Here is an 18,603-nt window from a genome sequence, read left to right as displayed (position 1 = left end):
AATAAAGTCTGAATTGAATGAATATCTCTCTGCAATTTCTTTTGATTTGTACTTCTAACAGGTAACAACAGCGATTCTTAAAATTTTCTTGGACGATTAAATGGTGTGCTATTTTTTGGGCATGCATCAAGAACATAATTATGTTCTGAAATTCTGGGCCTATACCTTTCTGCCACAGCCACGGTGAAGCTGTGACGGACCTCCGGCATGAATTTACACTTCAAAGTCAGTTATGGATTTGATAAGATTATGTTTGCAAGATTTTCTGCTTAAATAACGGAAGAAGAAACAAAATGTTCCAGTTCCATGCCTGACTTCTGGTGAAACAAGTACTGGTACATCTTGGCATCCAGAATGTAAGACCACATACAGTCATTACCAAGTTGTTGTTAACATACGCTCCATAGGGGGCAAAATATACAGGTATTGGCACATTACACGGGCATTCACAGGAACTACAATGAGTTAAATGCAAACATCTTTAGTAATGGGTGTAATATTGGTTGGAAATAATAAATTACATGTCATGAGAGGTGTAGTTGTTTATCAGCTTGTATTTACTGGCCACTAGAGGGTGACCCAAACAAATGATCAATATTCTAGGACATCAATGAAAGCAAAAATCACACAAATATGCTCTATTCCAAATGTGTCTAAGTCAGACCACATTTAATTTATATCTTTTTCCACTATTGATGTGGGACTTTTATTTTGTCAGGCTATTGGCCTATTCTTTGATTTGTACGTGTGTGATCTGAATATCTTTTCTGCCATGAAACTCGGCAATCAAATTCACATCAACTGTTGTTTGTTTTGAATAAATGAGTTTGACTGATTACAAACTCATCAGAGGGAAATAACAGGTTACTCTGTATCTCCAGCATGGTGGATTTAACAGGTCAGCAACTTTCATGTTATAAAACTGTTAAACTGTCTTCAGTTATGCTGGAATTTTATTTATTCCCTGATGACTAGTTACGGGCAGTATTATCAAATCATCCAGAGGAAAAAACACAATAGATGTTACAATAAATCACAATAGAGACATTATAAAATTCCAACACTGTCCAAAGGTACGTAACATACCATTGTATGCAAGTCTTGTGTTACAACTAGATGTGCATTACAGGCTACAAAACATTTAAACATTGCACTATACTGCTCTACCAGTCCACAGGTGTACTGCTGGTCCATAGTGTCCAATGAGCTGTATACATGTGGACTGTTCAAGCAAAAAATACGCCAGGAGAAACTGAAGAATCACATTGTACTATACTGATTGCACACTTTTACTTGGCCCCTGAGCAGAGGATCCTGGGAGTGGAAGCTTGCGGCTAGCTCACAGCACATACACTGCTGAGAAAAGCTCCGCCTCCTTCTGCCACAGTGGCCAGCTTATAGCTTATAAAAGATATGAATATGGAATGGATTAAAGTGATACAAAAGATCACGGCCAGTTGGTAGCATGTCCAGGTATAGCCTATCCGCTCATTTCTGTAAATGATATGAACAATCAGTATGCATAACACTGCATATGGATAAACTCTGCATTCATAACTGTTACTTATTGTTACAGCACACATTTATGTTTCACAGTTAAGGCTGCCACTGAGCATAAACATTCCAGAGTGCCACAAAGCCAGTCGACTTCCACTGATCACAAAGGAGAAAAGTAAAAGTGTGTGATCAGTACCACATAGTGTCAGCATGTGAACATTGCCGTATGTCAGAATGTAAACTGATACTGAGGAGTACCTCCAGTGAACATATAAGCTAGGCCAGAGGCCGCTGGTGGCGGCACGTATCAATGGATTGGGGCACTTTATTCTAAAATAACTGAAGTTTACAAAATCATTGGTAAAGTACAATATTAACAAATTGCGAAGAGTCTACACGATAAAATGTTATAAAATATAAAAATGAATGAACATTTGGTAATCTCATGCCACACGTGGTGTACTCTAAAACTGTCACACAAGGGAAAGCTTTATGGCAGATCAGCTACACTAGAAACAGATCAACAAAACATAGACTGATGTAAGGTGTTTGTATTGTGTGGGTGTGATGTCCTATATTATACAAACTTGCACAGTTGTAGTTATGTTCTTCATTAATATCAAACATAAACACAACAAAATATCATTCTAACTAAAGAAGTAAATACATGAAATGAGAAAATAATAAAAAGAAGGGTTATGGTAGCACTTGTACAAAAGGGTTTGTATGTTTGACAAAGATAAGAGTCATCTAGGTGGAAGCGTTACACTAACAGTACTGTTGAAGCGGAACAACCCACCACGTTAGCCGAGAGTGCTAATGCGCTGCTTCCTGGACTCGGATAGGCGCGCCAGCCCCAGATCAAATCCACCTGGTGGACTGAATACGAGGGCCGGTGTGCTGGCCAGCCTGGATATGGTTTTTAGGCAGTTTTCCACATCCCACTAGGTGAATACCGGGCTGGTCCCCACATACTGCCTCAGTTACATGCCTTGCAGACATTTGAAAAACGTTCGCACTCTTTCATGGTTACACTAGACACAGACAGCTGGGGTACACTATTGCCGTCCCAAGGGGGTATGGGGTGGCGGCAGGAAGGGCATCTGACCACCCCTTAAAATTAGCCATGTCAAATCTGTACTTAACCCTGCCAACCATGCGCACAATTTGGGACACAGGTAGTAGGAAAAGACTGTTGAAGCAGAACTGCAAAAATTACTGGGGTTACAAAGGAGTATAATACCAGACTATGAAATCTGCATAAAAAGTATTGTATGCCACCCAGCAGTATTTTTTATAAAACATTATATAATAAACTGAAACGGAGGAATACACTGAAACCCAGATAATGCAAAGGTGCACATCTGTAACTCCATTGTACGGCTGTGTGCCACTTTGCTTAACCTTATGTATTGTATACGATATTGTCATCCCCTCCCCTTCTGTTATGTTAAATCTCTCCACATATGTTTGGACACACAGAAGGTTTACAGTATTAACATATACCGCTTTATTATATAGTGTACTAAAAAAATGCTGCCATGCAGCATACAATGCTTTTTATGTAAATGTCTTAGTCTGCAGTTATACTCCTTTGTAACTCTCAGTAATTTTTGCATTCTGCTTCAACAGTAGCAATGCAATTTTTTTCCATGTTTTGTACTGTAAGAACAATGCTTCAGCAGAGATGACTTGTTATCTTTGTCAAACATACAAACAAACAAACAAACAAACCCTATTGTGCAAGGGCTACCATAACCCTTAATTTTACCATTTTGTATATTTAACTTCTGTAGTCAAGATGGAATATTGTTCCATTTATACGTGAAGAATGTAACTGCATCCATGCCGTTTTGTATAATGTGAAACACCATGCCTACATTATACAAATGCCTTACATCAGGCTACGATTCGTTAATCTGTTCGTATTGCAGTTGGTCCGCCATAAAGCGTTTCCTTGTTTCCCAGTGTGATAGTTTTTGAGTACACTGTGCACTGTCAGTGTACCTGATGTACATTTATTCTTTAATTCTATAACGTTTTATCACATAGACTCTATGCAACTTGTTGAGATTGTACTTTATCAATGATTTTGTAAACTGTAATTGTGTTACAATAAAGTACTCCAATTCTTTGATGTTTACTGCCACTAGTGGCCTCCGACTAGTTTACATGGTCACTGGAGGTACTCCTCTGTATAGGTTTACAGTCTGACATACAAAAATGTTCATATGTTGATGCAACATCTACTTATTTTGTGGCCCCCATGAACCATAGACCTTGCCATTGGTGCAGAGGCTTGCGATACAGATAGCTGTACCGAAGGTGCAACCACAACGGAGGTTGTCCTTCCATGTAGACACATTCTTGTTTGCATTAAATGTGCACCTTCTAGTTCACAGTATGATGTGTGTTGGAAACATGTTTCAACTGCACTAAGAACATATTGTCATAATAACGTTTTTCATGTATTAGTATAAAGGAGCAGTATCTGTTGAGAGGCCAGATAAACGTGTGGTTCCTGAAGAGGGGCAGCAGCCTTTTCAATAGTTGCAGGGGCATCAGTCTGGATGATTGATTGATTTGGCCTTGTAACATTAACCAAAACGGCCTTGCTATGCTGGTACTGCGAATGGCTGAAAGCAAGGGGAAACTAAAGTCGTAATTTTTCCTGAGGGCATGCAGCTTTACTGTATGGTTAAATGATGATGGCTTCCTCTTGGGTAAAATATTCCGGAGGTAAAATAGTACCCCATTCGGATCTCCAGGAGGGGACTACTCATGAGGACGTCGTCATCAGGAGAAAGAAAACTGGCGTTCTACGGATCAGAGCATGGAATGTCAGATGCCTTAATCGGGCAGGTAGGTTGCAAAATTTAAAAAGGGAAATGGATAGGTTAAAGTTAGATGTAGTGGGAATTAGTGAAGTTTGGTGGAAGGAGGAACAAGACTTCTGGTCAAGTGAATGCAGGGCTATAAATGCGAAATCAAATGGGGGCAATGCAGGAGTAGGTTTAATAATGAATAAGAAATAGGAGTGCCGGTAAGCTACTATGAACAGCACAGTGAACACATTATTGTAGCCAAGATAGACACGAAGTCCACGCCTACTACAGCAGTACAAGTTTATATGCCAACTAGCTCCTCTTATGACGAAGAGATTGATGAAATGTATGATGAGAAAAAAGAAATTATTCAGATAGTGAAGGGAGACGAAAATTTAATAGTCATGGGTGACTGGAATTCGATGGTAGGAAAAGGAAGAGAAGGAAATGTGGTAGGTGAATATGGGTTGGGGGTAAGAAATGAAAGAGGAAGCAGTCTAGTAGAATTTTCAACAGAGCATAACTTAATCATAGCTAACACTTGGTTCAAGATTCATGAAAGAAGGTTGTATACATGGAAGAAGCCTGGAGATCCTAGAAGGTATCAGACAGATTATATAATGGTAAGACAGAGATTTAGGAACCATGTTTTAAATTGTAAGACATTTCCAGGGGCAGATGTGGACTGACCACAATCTATCAAGTAGGTAAAAAGACGAGGGCTCGTAAAAATCCTTGGGTAACAGAAGAAATATTGAATTTATTTGATGAAAGGAGAAAATATAAAAATTCAGTAAATGAAGCAGGCAAAAAGGATTACAAACGTCTCAAAAATGAGATCGACAGGAAGTACAAAATTGCTAAGCAGGGATGGCTAGAGGACAAATGTAAGGATGTAGAGGCTTATCTCACTACGGGTAAGATAAATACTGCCTACAGGAAAATTAAAGAGACCTTTGTAGAAAAGAGAACCACTTGTATGAATATCAAGAGCTCAGATGGAAACCCAGTTCTAAGCAAAGAAGGGAAAGCAGAGAGGTGGAAGGAGGACATAGAGGGTCTATACAAGGGCGATGTACTTGAGGACAATATTATGGAAATGGGAGAGGATGTAGATGAAGATGAAATGGGAGATATGATACAGTGTGAAGAGTTTGACAGAGCACTGAAAAACCTAAGTCGAAACAAGGCCCCAGGAGTAGACAACATTCCATTCGAACTACTGACAGCCTCGGGAGAGCCTGACCTGACAAAACTCTTCCATCTGGTGAGCAAGATGTATGAGACTGGCAAAATACCTTCAGACTTCAAGAAGAATAGAATTATTCCAATCCCAAAGAAAGCAGGTGTTACCAGATGTTAAAATTACCGAACTATCAGTTTAATAAGTCACGGCTGCAAAATACTAATGCTAATTCTTTACAGATGAATGGAAAAACTGATAGAAGCTGACCTCGGGGAAGATCAGTTTGGATTCCGTAGAAATACGGGAACACGTGAGGCAATACTGACCCTATGACTTATCTTAGAAGCTAGATTAAGGAAAAGCAAACCTACATTTCTAGCAATTGTAGACTTAGAGAAAGCTTTTGACAATGTTGATTGGAATACTCTTTCAAATTCTGAAGGTGGCAGGGGTAAAATACAGGGAGCGAAAGCCTATTTACAATTTGTACAGAAACCAGATGGCAGTTATAAGAGTCGAGGGGCATGAAAGGGAAGCAGGGGTTGGGAAGGGAGTAAGACAGGGTTGTAGCCTCTCCCCGATGTTATTCAATCTGTATATTGAGCAAGCAGTTAAGGAAACAAAAGAAAAATTTGTAGTAGGTATTAAAATCCATGGAGAAGAAATAAAAACTTTGAGGTTTGCCGATGACATTGTAATTCTGTCAGACACATCAAAGGACCTGGAAGAGCAGCTGAACGGAATGGACAGTGTCTTGAAAGGAGGATATAAGATGAACATCAACAAAAGCAAAACGAGGATAATGGAATGTAGTCTAATTAAATCGGGTTATGCTGAGGGAATTGGATTAGGAAATGAGACACTTAAAGTAGTAAAGGAGTTTTGCTATTTGGGGAGCAAAATAACTGATGATGGTCGAAGTAGAGAGGATATAAAATGTAGACTGGCAATGGCATGGAAAGCGTTTCTGAAGAAGAGAAATTTGTTAACAGAGTACAGATTTAAGTGTCAGAAAGTCGTTTCTGGAAGTATGTGTATGGAGCGTAGCCATGTATGGAAGTGAAACGTGGATGATAAATAGTTTGGACAAGAAGAGAATAGGAGCTTTCGAAATGTGGTGCTACAGAAGAATGCTGAAGATTAGATGGGTACATCACATAACTAATGAGGAGGTATTGAATAGAATTGGAGACAAGAGGAGTTTGTGGCACAACTTGACTAGAAGAAGGGATCGGTTGGTAGGACGTATTCTGAGGCATCAAGGGATCACCAATTTAGTATTGGAGGGCAGCGTGGAGGGTAAAAATCATAGAGGGAGACCAAGAGATGAATACACTAACCAGATTCAGAAGGATGTAGGCTGCAGTATGTACTGGGAGATGAAGCAGCTTGCACAGCATCGAGTATCGTGGAGAGCTGCACGAAATCAGCCTCAGGACTGAAGACCACAACAACACTAACGCAAGTCTGGTTGTAATACAAGACTTATCTACATGGTATGTTATCTACCTTTGGACAGTACTGGAATTTTATTTTGCCTTCGCTACTACGTATTGTAACATTTACTGTATTTTTTTCAACAGGATGATTTTATAACAGACAAGCTGCCCAAAAGTAGTCATCAGTGAATAAACTTCCCACGAAACTTAAGATGGTTTCTTTAAGAGTTAATGTAACAACAGGTAATTGTTGGTAGAAGTTGACAATAAAATTACACCCCTCCACTACGTGGAATAGATGGATATGGTTTATGTTTACGATGTCCACTTTGAAAATGCTTTTGCTGCTGTAGATGAAAACCATCAACATAGAGTAACTTCTTGTGTTTCAGATCACAAAGTGTTTTCCACAGTTTTCAGTACACTGAAGGAGGTAGGTTGCAACATGAAGTATGTTCTACTGTTAACACTATTTACTTATGAGCTCATATTTATACAGGGAGGGATCAATATAACATGTCATAACAATAGGCAGTTACAGGCCAACCCACGACACAGGAATACCAAACTTCCAAGTTTATTTCTCAGTTAATGTGTGATGACAAAATCAGTGATATTTTCATAGATCCCACTAATCTGGAAGAACAAATAGCAGGACATTATTACTTGAATTTTTTTTGAGAAGCCCTTAATGTGCCTGCACAGTATGATCAAGCATAGTGTGGATAACTGAGATGAGCTATTAGGCCACAGTGTGTTGTCATAAAGAAACGTAGAGCTGCACTACAAGAAGCATCACAATATACTCTCCTGAGAGCACAAAAACCCCACTTAAGCTAAACCTGGATTCTTTGAAAACTTTATGTAAATTGTTTAAAATTTACTTTGAAGTACTGAATATTCAGAATTGTGAAAAATGTGTTATGAACAACTGTAAATCTGTTATCTGACAAACAATAAACAATGGAGTAACATTATATTGTAATGATGATGAACATTTATAAGCATTTTTGTCAGGAGACACTTGAGTATCATACATCTATATTAACTTTTGTGCTTCTGTAAATATCGCAAAATATGACCCCCCCCCCCCCCCCCTCTTGCTGAAAACAAAACCACAATCACTGTACTTTAGTAAACACACACAGATCTTTTGCCCAGGATGCCTAGTTTCAAGAAATGGGCCAGAAAATTGGTTTCCAGTCCTTTGTAAATAAAAATGTGTGTAGATAAAAGTTCTTCACAGTATGCAGATACAATAGAAGCTTTTCTTGTTGCCAACAACAATTCAATCTGCAGGACTGTGTATGATTTTCAGGAGGCACATTCTTCATTCTCAGCTTGTAGTGAACTGCCTCTGGCTAATAATTCAGTTCCTCATAGAGGTATCAGGTGTGTTTTTTTTTTTAGGACAGTTTAATTTTTTACCTTTGAAAAATCTTGGCGATCACTTTGGAACCATTCATACATATAAGCAAGATTATGCTCCACTGCAGTGGGCAGTGAAGAGCCATCCATCAAACAGGGCCAAGCAACTGTTACATTTCTTGCAGTGACTGTTACCATTATTCAAATGTCAGCATATAAGAAAATGAATTAAAAAAATGGCTCTGAGCACTATGGGACTCAACTGCTGTGGTCATAAGTCCCCTAGAACTTAGAACTACTTAAACCTAACTAACCTAAGGACATCACACACATCCATGCCCGAGGCAGGATTCGAACCTGCGACCGTAGCAGTCGCACGGTTTCGGACTGCGCGCCTAGAACCGCGAGACCACCGCGGCCGGCAGAAAATGAATTAACACACTAGCACTACACCAGAAGAAGAGAGGAGAAAATGTGCTTCTAAAATATCTGCGGGCACACACTGTTACAGTACTGTGAAGCTTTTATACCAATGTTGTGGTGCCACGCAGGTTTTTGTGGCCAGTCTTTATTTCCATTGTGACACCTTAATTGTGAGACTTAGCTGTGGTCTATGGCATATGTTTCTGTCTAAGATGTTGTCATCTGCTGCAAGAGACTTTGTCAGATTACCTAGATGTACCTACATACTCTGTAAGCCGCCATATGGTGAATAACAGAGGATACTTTGTACCACTACTTGTCATTCCCTTTCCCATTCCACTTGCAAATGGAGCATGGGAAAAACGACTGTCTATATGCCTCGGTATAAGTGTGAAATTCTCTTATCTCGTCTTTGCAGTCCTAACACAAAGTGTACATTGGTGGCAGTAGAATAGTTCTGCAGCCAGCTGCAAATGTCGGTTATCTAAATTTGACCATCTGTCTTTTCACAAAAAGAACATTGTCTTCCCTCCATAGATTCCCATTTGAGTTCACAAAGCATCTTTGAAATACTCATGTGTTGGCTGTACCTCCTGGTATCAAATATAACAGCATGCCTCTGAATTACCATGACATCTTTTAAAGAGACCTGGCGGGGATCCCAAACTCTTAAGCAGTACTCAAGATTTAGTTGCAGTGGTGTTCTATGTGCTTTTCTCCTTTATAGGTGAGCTACACTTCCCTAGAATTCTCCCAGTAAACTGAAATCGACCCTTCACCTTTTTAGTACCAACCTTACAAGTTCATTCCATTTCATATCACTTTGCAATATAATGCCTATATAATTTTATTAACATAATTGTGTCAAGCTGCACATCACTAATACTGTATTTTAACAATACAGATTTATTTTTCCTACCCATTAACTTACATTTTGCTACATTTAGAAGCTGTCATCCACCACACCAACTAGAAACTTTGTCTACATCATCTCATATCTTCCTACAGTCACTCAAGAATGATACCTTCCCACACACCACAGCAATACCAGCAAACTGTCACAGATTGCTGCTCACGCTATCCATCAGATCATTTATGTATACGGAGAATAAGAGCGGTCTTGTCACACTTTCCTGGGCACTCCTGACAATACACTTGTCCCTGATGAACACTCGCTGCCCAGGACAACATACTTGGTTCTATTATGTAAGAAGTATCTGAGTCCCTCACATGTCTGAGAACCTATTCTATATGCCTGGATATTCTTAACAGTCTGTGAGTTATATTAAATTTAATTGCATGACTGTACTCATTGCTGGTGTGCTTAATATCTATAACTGATACATACAGAATTCATGACCCAATTCTTCTCAGTTATGCAGCTACCATAAAACATCATATACACAGTATATCATTCGTGCCTTTATTAATACTGTCTCAGTTCTATGCTTAAAAACAGTCACAAATGAGCAGATCTATGAACAATTTTAATTTCTCATTTTAAGATGGCTACCATGATTTGTATCATACAAATCAGATCTGCTGAAATATCTACATACATCTACGTCTACATCCACACTCCGCAAGCCACCTGACGGTGTGTGGCGGAGGGTACCTTGAGTACCTCTATCGGTTCTCCCTTCTATTCCAGTCTCGTACTGTTCGTGGAAAGAAAGATTGTCGGTATGCCTCTGTGTGGGCTCTAATCTCTCTGATTTTATCCTCATGGTCTCTTCGCGAGATACACATACGAGGGAGCAATATACTGCTTGACTCCTCGGTGAAGGTATGTTCTCGAAACTCTAACAAAAGCCCATACCGAGCTACTGAGCGTCTCTCTTGCAGAGTCTTCCACTGGAGTTTATCTATTATCTTAACACTTTCGCAATTACTAAATGATCCTATAACGAAGTGTGCTGCTCTCCGTTGGATCTTCTCCATCTCTTCTATCAACCCTATCTGGTACGGATCCCACACTGGTGAGCAGTATTCAAGCAGTGGGTGAACAAGTGTACTGTAACCTACTTCCTTTGTTTTCAGACGGCATTTCCTTAGGACTCTTCCAATGAATCTCAGTCTGGCATCTGCTTTACCGACGATTAATTGTATATGGTCATTCCATTTTAAATCACTCCTAATGCCTACTACCAGATAATTTACGGAATTAACTGCTTCCAGTTGCTGACCTGCTATATTATAGCTAAATGATCAAGGATCTTTCTTTCTATGTATTCACAGCACATTACACTTGTCTACACTTAGATTCAATTGCCAGTCCCTGCACGATGCGTCAATTCGTTGCAGATCCTCCTGCATTTCAGTACAATTTTCCATTGTTACAACCTCTCGATGTACTACAGCATCATCCGCAAATAGCCTCAGTGAACTTCCGATGTTATCCATAAGGTCATTTATATATATATTGTGAATAGCAACGGTCCTATGACACTCCTCTGTGGCACACCCGAAATCACTCTTACTTCAGAAGACTTCTCTCCATTGAGAATGACATGCTGCGTTCTGTTATCTAGGACCTCTACAATCCAATCACACAATTCCGACCTTTCCACTATGTCCCTAAGGGGCTCCATCACCCGCCTAACATTGGAGCTCCCAACCACTAAAAACCCTTTCCCCCGTGTGCCTGCTTGGACCACACTGAAGGAGCGTCCACATGTCTACCCACAGACAGAGCCGGTGATGCCACATGGCCAGCCTCCACATTGACCCTCCGCCTCGTGCGATACGAACGCCGTTGAACCCACCACTCCCCTTGGGGAGAGGATGGCCCAACCATGACCAGTACCCGCGAAGATGTCTCAACAGCAGGGACCGTGGGTGAAGCATGCAACACCTGGGGTGTACCATGCGACACACCAGACTCCCCACTGCTGCTACACTCTGAGGCAGCAGCCTGAAGACGGCTTACCATGGCCATCAGCACGTTCAGCTGTTCGCGAACAGAGGCCAGCTCCTCCTGCGTCCGTACACAGCAGCCACACATCCTATCCATCCTAAGAAATCAACAATTTACTGTAGAGAGTTAAGTAATCAACTTTTAACTGGACTGGTAATTCAGTAAAGGCAGCTGATAGCTGACTAAACTGTGCTTACTAGGCACTTCTTGTTGGAAACAATGAAAATAAGCACTAACTGTCTCTGGACTGTTTTCAAAACAAACACGAAATCTATGAAACACTATTACTATTACTTGAAAATTAAAGCTTCCTTAAAGCAAAAACATACAGAAAAAGAAGTGACAAGTAAGAAAAACACAGTTAATACTTAAATTTATGTAGCTTGCTGCACAGGAGATGTGAAGCAGACGGCAGTTATGATGACACTTGGAAGTTCTACATGTAATAAGCTTTCACATACCAACATAAGTTAACCACGCAATATATGGAAAACTTTTACCATAGATGTAAATATTTTAAAACAGAAAATACCTCACATTATGTGGGGAGGTGTAAGATTTGTACCAACTTTCCCAGAATCTAAAAGTTCAAAATAAATTCCTTAAAATACATACATCTATTGCATATCTCTGAATATGTATGGGCTATGATTCAACTGGAGTAGAGAATGAAACAGAGAGCCTTATGAGTCAAAAATAAATATCTTTACTGTAAAAACAAATAAATATCAGTACGTTTGAATGTGCACACCTTTGCACATCTATGAAATAACAATCTGCTGCCGAGTAATGTTCAATACTGAGTTGCTACATCTCGTGCATTGTAACAAGATTGGCCCTTGTCCTTGTAGGCATACTGTCTACAAGGTTGTTGATATATTGTCACTCTTTGATTATGATCCTCCTGAGGCCACTTAATGTGAAGACAGTTCCTGTGATAATGCACTGCACATTACAGCTGGTTCCAAGCACGCTCAAATGGGTTCATGTCAGCAGATTCTATAGGCTTTTTCATTTATTCTCCCTGGAGAAATGTGGTGATGAGATGGATGTGTTGTGATCATGTCTTATCTTGAAAGATGAATCCATTGCCAAAATGTCAACAGTATGGCTGGAAAATAGATTGGAGGACCCTGAACAAACACTGGACAACCCCTAGAATACTCTAAATAGCAGTGACAATATCCAACATCTGTACATGATACACGCTCATGACTGATCCCTCCTTGCTGTACCTGTGGGTTTGTGTGTCAGAGAACTACACTGAAAATTGAATGCCTCCATAAACTTCTATGATGATCAACAGGTGCCAGACTAACGCAATTGCCAGTGGAACAAACGTGGTGTCATTGATCCAGGGCCCATTCTAGGTGTTCCTTGTTCACCTTCTTTACGAATGACAGCACTAGGGGCATCTAATGATACTTACAATGGATGCCTAGAAGCCATATTAATTGTATGAAGACAGTTGCATACTGTCCAGGTTAGCACAGCTTTCCCATATGCCTCCAGTAAGGCAGCACATAGTTCTGTTGCATCTTGCTCAGTATACCCACCAGTCATAATTTGTAGATAAGTCACAGAATGATCTTTTTTACAATGTGCAACCACTACAAGGTAAACCTACAATGTTTTGGGTGCCACAAAGCAATGGAATATTCAAATGCTGTCACTGTGATATGTACCAGTTTGATGGACAACTTGCCACACAGACAACCCTTCTTACTGTAAAGTGACTATGCAGACATGTTCTAAGCTTGAAATGACCCTGTGAGCCACACTCACAGACTAAACAAGGTACACAAGTCACTTTCTCCCATTCGCAACTGGAGACAGTGTTCTACTGAACTGGTCTGAGAATGAAGTTAGCTTCACAGGTGGCAACACATAGCCATCTTCAGTGGTTGACACAATACTGAGAAAGAGGTAAAATATAACCATGCAATGATTGTCATAATCACTGGTGCAGCTTCCAGGTTGGAAGGCCGTGCTCCGTGGAACTTTTTCAATCCTGACATTTTGTCCAACTTAGCATCGGACATCTTTAGAGGTGTTCCCTATTCTGCAGAGTTGACAAGACTCCGTGGATCCAGCAGAACCTCTAAGGATGTCCCATGAAACAACCTGGAAGATCCTCAGCAGCTATTTCAATATTGGTTGATTTGTATGTGTCACGAAAGCCACCTTGCTGTCCTACAGTAGAATTTATGTAATAAGTTACTCAAAAATAAAGTTTTTACTGATCAATATACTTATAACTTCATATTGCCTCAAGAAACACAATATGAGCATGTGCCTAATGTACACTCATTACACAACTCCAGCCTTTCTGAAAGTTCAGCTGCCACGGCCCGCCAGGCATTACAACAATGTGTCTGCATCCAAATGAATGCTATGTCAAGCAATACATTTCCTAAGGCAATTGAGACATTTCTGTCACTGAATTAAACTCTCTGATGAATTAGTTCTCTTAAGTTAAGCCACGTTTGCAACATTAACAACATTACATCCAAAAACGAAGTGTGTGCCAAGTAAAACTAACATGCAAATGCCATATTATCATCATTTAATTAATGTGTACTAATGTTCTATAGAGCCACATTCCACTGCAAGATGCATTAGGAGTCAGCGAATGCAAATATTGATATTGTGTATGTAGCTGTTAAATTTACGCCCAGTGTCATTACATATTACTATCATGCAAATCACTCACTATATACACAATGACTTCTGAGTACAGAGTAATGTTAAATGCGGACGTAAGCGTACGTTGACAAGTAGGTCACGAACGGACTACGAAATTGCGTGGCTTGATGAAACATGCTATCCAACTCAGTGGATGTAGTATGTAAATAATTTTGAACGACGTTACTCATATGACCCTCTGTTACAAACAAACGACAACTAGGGAATAATAACAATTATGTTACAAATGGGGCGTCTGCTACTAACAAGATTTTTGTCATTCGTGTCTTCCGCGCTCGAAGCACATACGTTATTGACGCTCACACACAAGTGTCTACTACTCCTGCCTTCTGAACATCTCATGCAAAAACTCGCTTCTTCCGTTTTAAGCAGAGGATTAGAAAGCGACGCGTCCTCCTCGAAAGTTTCTTCGTCTGATGAATTGTCAGCATGCTGTTGCTCATACATTCCAGTTAGTCATGTAACAATGATGTTAACGCACATTTACTGTTACGGGGTCATACTAATTCCACTAAATGCAAGCACATACGATCAAAATACTTTTTACACGCACTCACTATAAAGTATTTGTTTTTAAACCACGACACCAAAATACACCAGAGAAATATATGCAATAATATTCATTCAAAGATATTACTGCCAAAGGTGGCCTTTTAAATATATCTACACGAAGCTTTGTTAACTACAGTTTCATTTCTGCCTATATAAGACATTTCGTCAGTAAGAGCAGGATGAAAACATTATGTTCTCTCTATTAAGTAGGCATAGTTTTACCAGAAGTCAACATTGCGTAACAGCTAACTACCCACACAAGGGACCGATTGATCCAACCAACCATACAAATCTGAATCAGAGTACAATTTATAACATGTTAATCTACACATTTCCTCAGTAGTGTACTCCAGCAGTCTCAAATATTGAGCTATATGAACCTTGCAAATGGAAAAGAATACGTTATGGAAAGATAAGTTTGTTTGGAGATTGTAAATACTATGTTCGTTAGTGGCTGGATATATACGTACCTAGTAGAACAGTTCATAATGGGAAGGATAATTCATGATATACGCTGTTAAGAAACTTCTAAATAGACAACGATTACTGTATAGTGTCATAGGGCTACAACGCTGAATGAAACGCATTTGGCTCTCAAAATTGTAATACGCAAAGTCTTCTTGCTCATCGTTGCTGAATCTCATCAAAATATCTCTGACAAAACCCAAAGAAATTTTGTTTGTTTGTAAAGGACATTAACGGTAACAAAATTAGTGTAAAGACTAGTCAAATGACGCTATATGGCCCCAGAGACCTTTTCGAGACTCAAACATATATTATGTATATATGCTGACTGAAGCGACGAATGAAAATTTATACCAAGCCCATATTAGAAAGCTGGCCTTGGTACAAATTTTCATTTGTCGCTTCAATCTGCGTATATACGTCATAGTGTAAAGACATTCATGAATGACAGAGAAACCGAAACTGAGTGAGTCAAAGTGAAAGCAGAAACGCTCAACTCCATTTTAAAATGTTCCCTTAGAAAGAAGGTACGCTTGCAGTACCTCAGTTTAATTCTCGCACCACTGCAAAGATAGGGATACAGATATTAGAGGCAAGGCGTTCAAAAATACACTCCTGGAAATGGAAAAAAGAACACATTGACACCGGTGTGTCAGACCCACCATACTTGCTCCGGACACTGCGAGAGGGCTGTACAAGCAATGATCACACGCACGGCACAGCGGACACACCAGGAACCGCGGTGTTGGCCGTCGAATGGCGCTAGCTGGGCAGCATTTGTGCACCGCCGCCGTCAGTGTCAGCCAGTTTGCCGTGGCATACGGAGCTCCATCGCAGTCTTTAACACTGGTAGCATGCCGCGACAGCGTGGACGTGAACCGTATGTGCAGTTGACGGACTTTGAGCGAGGGCGTATAGTGGGCATGCGGGAGGCCGGGTGGACGTACCGCCGAATTGCTCAACACGTGGGGCGTGAGGTCTCCACAGTACATCGATGTTGTCGTCAGTGGTCGGCGGAAGGTGCACGTGCCCGTCGACCTGGGACCGGACTGCAGCGACGCACGGATGCACGCCAAGACCGTAGGATCCTACGCAGTGCCGTAGGGGACCACACCGCCACTTCCCAGCAAATTAGGGACACTGTTACTCCTGGGGTATCGGCGAGGACCATTCGCAACCGTCTCCATGAAGCTGGGCTATGGTCCCGCACACCGTTAGGCCGTCTTCCGCTCACGCCCCAACATCGTGCAGCCCGCCTCCAGTGGTGTCGCGACAGGCGTGAATGGAGGGACGAATGGAGACGTGTCGTCTTCAGCGATGAGAGTCGCTTCTGCCTTAGTGCCAATGATGGTCGTATGCGTGTTTGGCGCCGTGCAGGTGAGCGCCACAATCAGGACTGCATACGACCGAGGCACACAGGGCCAACACCCGGCATCATGGTGTGGGGAGTGATCTCCTACACTGGCCGTACACCACTGGTGATCGTCGAGGGGACACTGAATAGTGCACGGTACATCCAAACCGTCATCGAACCCATCGTTCTACCATTCCTAGACCGGCAAGAGAACTTGCTGTTCCAACAGGACAATGCACGTCCGCATGTATCCCGTGCCACCCAACGTGCTCTAGAAGGTGTAAGTCAACTACCCTGGCCAGCAAGATCTCCGGATCTGTCCCCCTTTGAGCATGTTTGGGACTGGATGAAGCGTCGTGTCACGCGGTCTGCACGTCCAGCACGAACGCTGGTCCAACTGAGGCGCCAGGTGGAAATGGCATGGCAAGCCGTTCCACAGGACTACATCCAGCATCTCTACGATCGTCTCCATGGGAGAATAGCAGCCTGCATTGCTGCGAAAGGTGGATATACACTGTACTAGTGCCGACATTGTGCATGCTCTGTTGCCTGTGTCTGTGTGCCTGTGGTTCTGTCAGTGTGATCATGTGATGTATCTGACCCCAGGAATGTGTCAATAAAGTTTCCCCTTCCTGGGACAATGAATTCACGGTGTTCTTATTTCAATTTCCAGGAGTGTAGTTGCAAGTAAACAAGGTTCCAGGGTCCGATATAATACCTCTCAGATACTACACTGAATTAACCGTTGAAGTAGCTCTCATTTCTGCCGTAGTATACCATAGATCACTTGACCAAAAAATCTCGCCCACTTGTTGAGAGAATGCACAGGTCATCTCTGTCTTCAAGAAGGGTAGCAGAAGTGATCCATGAAACTACTGTCAAAATCTCTTTGACACTCCTCTGATGAAGAACACATTCTTAGCTGAAAAGTTGTGAGGTATATAGAGCGTCCTGAAGACCACACATGAAAGCATGCAGTGTTTCTTGACATCCCAAAACTTTTAACCAGATACTAAACCAACGTTTACTAACAAAAGTACAATCACATGGAGCATCAAATTAAATTTATTGGTGGATTGAGAACGATTTCATAGGAAGGCCGCAGTAACAGAAGCAGAAGTAACTCCAGGTTTGCCTTAGGAAAGTGTGCTTGGAGTCTTATTGTTCAAATTTATATTAATGACTTCAAACTTTTTGCGAATGCTGCATTCTTTGTAATTAAGTATTACTGGTGAAGGAAAAAAGCTGCACAGTGAGCTACTGACACGGTTTGAAAATGGTGGAAAGATTGGCAATTTGCTTTAAATGTACAGAAATGTAAAGCTGCGCTCTGCACAAAATGAAGAAAGTAGTATCCTATGGCTACAACAGCAATGAATCACAGCTAGAATCAGTCACATCATACAAGTACATCGCTGCAACCATTTTTAAGGATATGAAATTCAATGATCATATATGCTCAGTCATAATTGCAGTAGGTGACTTTCTTTAGTATATTGGCAGAATGCTGGGGAAAGGCAGCCAGTCTATAGAGGCGATTGAAAATGAAATCCTCATTCGACCCACCCTACAGTACTGTTCAAATGTATGAGAAATGTACCAAATAGGACTAACTGGATATACTGAAAGTGTTCAAAGAAGGGCATCAAGGATGCTCACATGCGTGTTTGACTCACTGGAGAGTATCACAGAAATACCGAAGAATAAGAACTGCCTAAAATTTGAAGACAGACGTAAATTATTCACTGAAAACCTAATTACAAATTTTCGAAAACTAGCATTAACTGAAGGCTCTAGAAATATACATCAGCCCCCTAGAATCGCTCCTGTAGGGACCGAGAAGACAAGGTTAAACAAAGTACAGTGCACAC

The 18,603-nt window shown here is 40.9% G+C and overlaps 1 protein-coding gene across 2 annotated transcripts in view; it reads right to left on the bottom strand.

The window, feature by feature from the left end:
- LOC124555262 (zinc transporter 2-like) overlaps positions 1–14,979 on the bottom strand; it is an 87,681-nt gene extending 72,702 nt beyond the window's left edge. For both annotated transcript variants that reach the window (XR_006968529.1, XM_047129130.1), the window contains exon 1: positions 14,608–14,979. Coding sequence is in view for 1 of the 2 variants with exons in the window: in XM_047129130.1 (XP_046985086.1) it covers positions 14,608–14,808 (201 nt within the window). In the remaining variant the exon portion in view is untranslated. The remainder of the gene's footprint in view (positions 1–14,607) is intronic.
- Between the last annotated feature and the right edge of the window lie 3,624 nt (positions 14,980–18,603).

The sequence above is a fragment of the Schistocerca americana genome, chromosome X (assembly GCF_021461395.2).
Source record: "Schistocerca americana isolate TAMUIC-IGC-003095 chromosome X, iqSchAmer2.1, whole genome shotgun sequence".
Lineage (NCBI taxonomy): Eukaryota > Metazoa > Arthropoda > Insecta > Orthoptera > Acrididae > Schistocerca > Schistocerca americana.
This window is presented reverse-complemented; position numbering and strand designations above follow the sequence as displayed.